Source organism: Nycticebus coucang, chromosome 4, assembly GCF_027406575.1.
Source record: "Nycticebus coucang isolate mNycCou1 chromosome 4, mNycCou1.pri, whole genome shotgun sequence".
NCBI lineage: Eukaryota > Metazoa > Chordata > Mammalia > Primates > Lorisidae > Nycticebus > Nycticebus coucang.
The window spans coordinates 84153737-84161205 of NC_069783.1; the positions used below are offsets into that span (position 1 = coordinate 84153737).

At 48.5% G+C, this 7469-nt stretch overlaps 1 protein-coding gene across 3 annotated transcripts in view; it reads right to left on the minus strand.

The window, feature by feature from the left end:
• The window catches only part of GGCX (gamma-glutamyl carboxylase), a 24935-nt gene extending 19110 nt beyond the window's left edge, over positions 1 to 5825 (minus strand). For 2 of the 3 annotated variants that reach the window (XM_053586793.1, XM_053586794.1), the window contains exons 1-4: positions 5681 to 5819; positions 5157 to 5327; positions 2655 to 2813; positions 2179 to 2344 (exon numbers count right to left, since the gene is read on the minus strand). In XM_053586793.1, the coding sequence (XP_053442768.1) occupies positions 2179 to 2344; positions 2655 to 2813; positions 5157 to 5327; positions 5681 to 5723 (539 nt within the window). In that variant the 5' untranslated portion in view covers positions 5724 to 5819. Of the gene's footprint in view, positions 1 to 2178; positions 2345 to 2654; positions 2814 to 5156; positions 5328 to 5680 lie in introns of all 3 variants that reach the window. The other variant, XM_053586792.1, reaches the window with a different exon arrangement.
• Between the last annotated feature and the right edge of the window lie 1644 nt (positions 5826 to 7469).

Consider the following 7469-nt stretch of genomic DNA (forward strand, 5'->3'; position numbering starts at 1 on the left):
AATGACATCTGCAATAACAACCAAAAAAAAAAAATAGCCAGGCGTTGTGGCAGGCACCTGTAGTCCCAGCTACTTGGGAGGGGCTGAGGCAAGAGAACTGCTTAAGTCTAAGAGTTTGAGGTTGCTGTGAGTTGTGACGCCACAGCACTCTACTAAGTGAGACTCTCCAAAAAAAAATTCCTTCTTGGGCGGCGCCTGTGGCTCAGTTGGTAGGGCGCCGGCCCCATATACCGAGGGTGGTGGGTTCAAACCCGGCCCCGGCCAAACTGCAACCAAAAAATAGCCGGGCATTGTGGCGGGCGCCTGTAGTCCCAGCTACTTGGGAGGCTGAGGCAGGAGAATCGCTTAAGCCCAGGAGTTAGAGGTTGCTGTGAGCTGTGTGAGGCCACAGCACTCTACTGAGGGCCATAAAGTGAGACTCTGTCTCTACAAAAAAAAAGAAGTAGGGCGGCACCTGTGGCTCAAGGAGTAGGGCGCCGGTCCCATATGCCGGAGGTGGCGGGTTCAAACCCAGCCCTGGCCAAAAATCACAAAAAAAAAAAAAATTCCTTCTTAATTTTTTTTTTTTTTTTGCAGTTTTTGGCCAGGGCTGGGTTTGAACCCACCACCTCTGGCACATGGGGCCGGTGCCCTACTCCTTTGAGCCACAAGCGCCGCCTCTTAATTTCTTAAATCTCTATGATCAGAGCTAGCCATTCTGAATGACTTTAAAATTTTACAAAAGGGTTATTTATATGTGTATTAACAAGTAAAACTTAATGACTGTTAATGAATTCAATGTTTGACATTTTTTCCTTGTACTTTTTCTTTTTTTGAGACATAGCCTTACTTTGTCACCTTTGGTGGACTGCCCTGCCATGGCATCGTAGCTCACAGCAACCTCAAACTCTTGGGCTTAAGCAATCCCCTGTCTCAGATTTTCATTTTTAGTAGAGATGGGGTCTCACTCTTACTCGTTTGTCTCCAGCTTGTGAGCTCAAGCAATTCACCCACCTTGGCCTCCCACAGTGCTAGGATTACAAGCATGAGCCACCGCACCCAGCCCCTTGTACTCATTTTTTTTTTTTTTTTTTTTTTTTGAGACAGGCTCTTACTCTGTTGCCCTGCAACCTCAAACTCTTGGGCTCAAGCGATCTTCTTGCCTCAGCCTTCCCAGTATATGGTACTACAGGCACCTGCCACAAAGCCTGGCTACTTTTTCTTTCTTTCTTTTTTTTTTTTTTACAGACAGAGTCTCACTTTATCGCCCTTGATAGAGTGCTGTAGCATCACAGCTCACAGCAACCTCCAACTCCTGGGCTTAGGCAATTCTCTTGCCTCAGCCTCCCGAGTAACTGAGACTATAGGCACCTGGCTATTTTTTGTTGGTTTGGCTGGCGCTGGGTTCAAACCCGCCACCCTCAGTATATGGGGTTGGTGCCCTACCCACTGAGCCACAGGTGCTGCTCTACTTTTTCTATTTTTAGTAGAATTGAGGTCTTGCTCTTGCTCAGGTTGGTCGCAAAATTCTGAGCTCAAGCAATCCAGCTGCCTCGCAATTCCAGAGTGCTAGGATTACAGGTATAAGCCACCGTGCCAGACCCCTGTACTCACATTACTGACACATATATTTGTTTTTCCCTTAACAATGGAAAGAACCCCTAAGGTCATCTGCCCTGTCACCCTGTCTTCAAATCTCTTCTCTGTCTCACCTGAGAGATGGTCACCTAGACCGGAAATGGAGAAGGGTCACCTCTCCCCAGAGAGCAATGCTGAGCAGCCTTGGTGGCCCCTTTTCCTCCTGACACAACCTCTGCCTCAGAGCAACTTCTACTCTTGGCTCTGGACTCACAGAGAGAAAATCTCCCTCTTCCATATGACCACCCTTAAGCTACCTGAACACATCTATGTCTGGCTTTTAGTCTTTTCTCTAAAAGGGCTACAAGAAGCAGGTAAATCAAGGCACCTGGGGAGACAGGGATAAGGTGAAGAGGTAAGACAGAGCCATTTTGCTTTTTGTCATTCCAAGTGCCCCAACTAGCTGGTCCTTCTTCCCAAATCCATCCAAATCAAAGCATGACCTTGTAATCACCCTTTGGTGAATTATTTATTGGGTCAAATTTTGGAACTTTACTAGGATCCTATTTCTGGTAACCTCCTGACCCAGCCAACCCATTCCCATGTCCCCCAGACTCATACCAGTAATGGTCTGCATCCAGGAATGTCAGCTGAAAGGCCAACAAACCATATAGATAGGAGTGGTTGTTCCATGATGTCTTGTCCAGGAGAAACACATACCAGTATGGCAGCAGGAATAACACACAGCTTATCCGGTAGCACAGGCCCAGCATCATGCCCAGTGCCCCTGGGATTTATGGGGAGAGGATTAAGAGGTCAAGGGGACACCACAGGCCCAGCTTCCCTGGGACAAGATGTGATTGAGATTAAGAAAAGTCACCAAACATTTTGCAATTTGTAAAACTAAATGAAAATTAAATGTTATTTTAAAAAGAAGAGTTACGAGATCTCAGCTCAAATGACAACACAAGTCAGCAGCATAAAACTGAATCACAGCAGAAAGTGCCCAAGACCTTGGTCATTCATCAGCATGCTTCTTATTTCTGTGTTTCTGGCAGGTCAGTCAATACTCCCATCTCTCCCATAGTTCCCCTCACCCAAAAACATGACGGTGTAGACAAGATACATCCAGTCAAGTGGCAGTGGGTGCAGGGCATCCAGCAAGGGGAAGCGGCACACCTCCAGCCCATCCAGATATCTTCGGTCCAGAGAGCTGAGCCCTCGCTCCTGGGGAATGTCCAGTACCATCAAGAACCCTGAGAAGGAAACAGGAGAAGGGGCCTCAGCTAAGGAAGCAGAATATAGTGGAATACAGTCAAATGTGCCCAGCTCCAGGGCCAGACTACTTTTCTAATTATGGATCTGCTATTTATTCGATATTAATTATTAAATAATTGAGTGCCTACTCTCTGGGAGGCATTATGTCAGTTATGTCATCTAGAATAGCCTCTGAAGTTCAATGAGCTAATTCCCTTTTTGCAAAAGGGAGGCTCATAACATAACCCTCAATAGAGTTACAGAGAGAATTAAACGAGAAAAGTGTATAAAACACTATAAAACTAAGGGTTTTGATAATTATAAAAACCCATCCTACTGGACTTTAGAAAGTGCTAAGGCTGGCGTAGTAGCTCATACCTGTAATCCTAGCACTCTGTGAGGCTAAGGTGGGCAGATCACTTGAACTCACCACTTCAAGACAAGCTTGAGCTAGAGTGAGACCCTGTCTCTAAAAATAGCTGGGTGTTCTGGCAGGCACCTGTAGTCACAGCTACTTGGGAGGCTGAGGCAAGAGAATCGCTTGAGCCAAGAGCTTGAGGTTGCTGTGAGCTATGATGCCATGGGAGGACTCTACCCAGGGTGACAAAGTGAAAATGTCTCAAAAAAAAAGAAAGAAAGAAAATGCTCTAGGGGGTGCTTTTCAACCTTTTTTGCTCCCGGGCACACCCAGAAAACAGTAGTATTTGGCCAAAACAACACAATGGGATGAACAGAAGAGGCTGCTTAGAGCAGGAAGCCAGCTTGGGTTAAAGGTTGAGACCTAGGACTAGTCACATTTGGGGCTGGTTAATTATTTATTGGGACACATCTCTCCAGTGTACTAAAGGACATGTAGGAGCATCCCTGACCCCTATACAGATGCCAGCTGCCCCATTCCTCCTCACCACAGTTGTGATGACTAAAAATGTCTCCAGATACTGCCAAATGTCCCCCAAAGAACAAAATTATCCTCCAGTTCAGAACTACTGTACTAAGGGAATATCAGATAATATTAACACCTATTGTCTAATCCAAACACAATGCTGTGCCCTATGAGTTAGGAAGCTCTAGATTAGGAAGTCACAGCCAAAATGTCTGGTCCATTACCCCTGCTCTGTTTCTCTGATACCTTTAGCATAGTTACTGGGCAACCTACTCCTTTGCCTCTGTATTTCATATAGCTTCAGATCAAAGCATTTCTGACCATGAAACCCTACCTGGAAGCCAGGCGCGGTGGGTCACACCTGTAATCCTAGCACCTTAGGGGGACAAGGCAGGTGAGACCAGCCTGAGCAAGAGGGAGACCCAATCTCTACTAAAAATAGAAAAACTAGCAGGGGGTTGCAGTGGGAGCCTATAGTCCCAGCTATTTGGGATGCTGAGGTAAAAGGATTGCATAAGCCTAGGAGTTTGAAGTTGCTATGAGCTATGACATCACAGCACTTTACAGAGAGCAACAGAGTGAGACTCTTCGGAAAAAAAAAAAAAAAACCTGGCCGGGTGCAGTGGCTCACACCTGTAATCCTAGCACACTGGGAGGCCAAGGCTGGTAGATTGCCTGAGCTCACAGGTTCTAGACCAGCATAAGCCTGAGCGAAACCTCATCTCTAAAAACAACGGGGCATTGTGGCAGGCACCTGTAGTCTCAGCTACTTGGGAGGCTGAAAAAAGAGAATTGCCTGAGCCCAACAGCTTGAGGTTGCTGTGAGCTGTGATGCCAAAGCACTCTACTGGGGGCAACAAAGTGAGACTCTGTCTCAAAAAAAAAAGGCCCTGCAAGGTGGCTCACGTCTCTTATTCAAGCACTCTGGGAGGACGAGGCCAGTGGATTGTCCTGAGCTCAGAGGTTTGAGACCAGCCTGAGCAAGAAGGAGACCCCCACCTCTAAAAAAAAAAAAAGGCTCGGTGCCTGAAGCACAGTGGTTATGGCATTACACCAAGGCTGGTGGGTTCAAACCCGGCCCGGGCCAGCTAAACAACAATGACAACTGCAACAAAAAGTAGCTGGGCATTGTGGCGGGCGCCTCTAGTCCCAGCTACTCAGAAGGCTGAGGCAAGAGAATTGCTCGGTCCCAAGAGTTGGAGGTTGCTGTGAGCTATGATGCCACAGCACTCTACTGAAGGTGTGACAAAGTGAGACTCTATCTCGAAAAAAAGAAACAAAAACCTAAATGGAGGAGACAAAGCCAGGTTTGATTCTAAATTTTACAAACACCTCTTCCTTTATATCAATATCTTCAGCTCTGAGGAAAAGGAGCCAAAGTCTACTAGTAAGCAAGAAGTGGACAACTGACCTTCTCCCACCCAACACCAAACTGCTCCCAACCAGAAACTGGACTCACCAAAGAGAAAACGAAAGACAGCCAGGCTTGCAGGATCCGTTGGTCGATTTAGCAGAGTCACTAACCTCCGCCAGCTGGACAAATCTGTCCACTCAAAACCCAACAGTTTCTCCATTCGGCTGCCTTGCCTGGGGCCTGAGGTCTGTCCAGCCTTGTCTTTCTGTACTTTACCTGCAACCAATAAATGGAAAAAAGTGTGTGCAAGGATGGAAGGGGACTCCTCTCCGTATCACAGCCCCCCCAAAACCCAGGGCTTCCGCCCACCTAGGTTCTCCCACTGATCTCTGACTACCCGAAACATCACTGCAGGGCAACCTCTCCTCCAGGATCCCCCAGCGTCCCAGAACCCCTCAGACTACCGCTCACTAGCCGCAAAGTACCCCGAATGTTATCATCGTCCAGAAGCCACACTCCGCAATGTCTCAGAACACCCTCTTCTCCACAGAAGCCTCTTTCCCCAGGTTCTACCTGGCGCCCTCTTGCCCCTGCCCCTCTGAGACCAGCGGGCGGGGTCCCAAGCCTACCTGAGCTAGGCGGGGCCCGCGCGGACCGGGCAGTCACTGCCATGCCTCTGCGGAGGTAGGTATACCACAACAGCCGCGACTGAACGAGGGTGTAAGCAAGGATTTGCTCTCATGGGCTCCGCCTCCCGACACGTAAGCATCTGCGCGGCTGGCCGGAAAGGGCCGAAGTGTCGTGAAAGGCCCCCCCCACCCCGGCCGCGCCAAGTTGCGTGTTAGGTAGCAGGGGGCGGAACGCGGAGCCTTGGGGCGGGGCTACGCGGGCACGAAGAGGCTGTGGGCGGTCTTGCCTCGCAAGGTGGAGGAATCCGGCTGAGGGCTTCTGTAGACTGGTTTGTCTCTAGGCGCACTGCCAGTCTTTCCCCTAAGGCCCTAGGCTCTGTTGCTCTTTGAACCCTAAGATTTGGAGCTCCTCGACTTGCTTGGGCCCTTCCCTGATCCCATTAATCCTTTCCGGTGCTTTGGAGGGCTCCCTGATTTGAGTAGTAGGCGCAAAGGGCTGTCTCTATGCCAGAGAGTTGAGGACGTTTTTGGAAGGGCTGCCTGGGCTTAGAGTCCCTTCATTCTCTCTTCACTACCTGCGAAGAACCCAAGGTTCAGAAGCAGTAGAGTAAACAGGAACAAGATAACAGAAGAGGGAAAGCAGAGCAAGGGAAGGTTCTTAACAGGAGTCTTCAGCCGAATTGTAATACCTAATTTTCTTCACTGGGATAGCCAGCGAGATAAGAAAGCTTCTCAAAGTAGCAGTTCTCAAATTTTGGGTCTTGGAACTCATTTGCCTTATTAGAAATTAGAGGTCTCCGAAGTGCTTTATGTGGATTGCATCTTTTGATACTTGCCTTACTAGAATTTTTTTTTTTTTTTTTGAGACAGAGTCTCACTTTGCCTCTCCTGGTAGAGTGCGGTGGCATCTTTAGCTCACAGCAACCTCAAATTCTTGGGCTCAAGCAATCCTCCTGCTTCAGCATCCCAGGAAGCTGGGACTAGCGTCTGCCACAACGTCCAGCTATTTTTAGAGAAGAGGTCTCACTCTGGCTCAGGCTGGTCTCGAACCTGTGAGCTCAGGCAATCCACTTACCTGGGCCTCCCAGAGTGCCAGGATTACAGGTGTGAACCACCGCATCCGGCCTATTAGAAATTTTTTAATTTGCGTTACATTAAAAATATTACAAGCTGGCCCAGCGCCTATAGCTCAAGTGGCTAAGGCGCCAGCCACATACACCAGAGCGGCAGGTTTGAATCCAACCGGGGCCTGCCAAGCAACAATGACAACTACAACTAAAAAGTAGCCAGGCATTGTGGCGGGCGCCTGTGGTCCCAGCTACTTGGGGGCTGAGGCAAGAGAATTGCTTAAAACCCAGGAGTTAGAGGTTGCTGCTATGAGTGGGGATGCCATAGCACTCTACCCAGGGCAACAGCTTGAGGCTCTGTCTCAAGAAAAAAAATAAATAAATAAAATAAATAGGGCGGCGCCTGTGGCTCAGTCGGTAAGGCTCCGGCCCCATATACCGAGGGTGGCAGGTTCAAACCCGGCCCCGGCCAAACTGCAAAAAACAAAAAATAGCCGGGCGTTGTGGCAGGCGCCTGTAGTCCCAGCTACTTGGGAGGCTGAGGCAAGAGAATCGCTTAAGCCCAGGAGTTGGAGGTTGCTGTGAGCTGTGTGAGGCCACGGCACTCTACCGAGGGCCATAAAGTGAGACTCTGTCTCTACAAAAAAATATATATATATATAAATATATATATAAATGTATATATAAATATATATATATAAACAAGCTGTGTACAGTGGTGC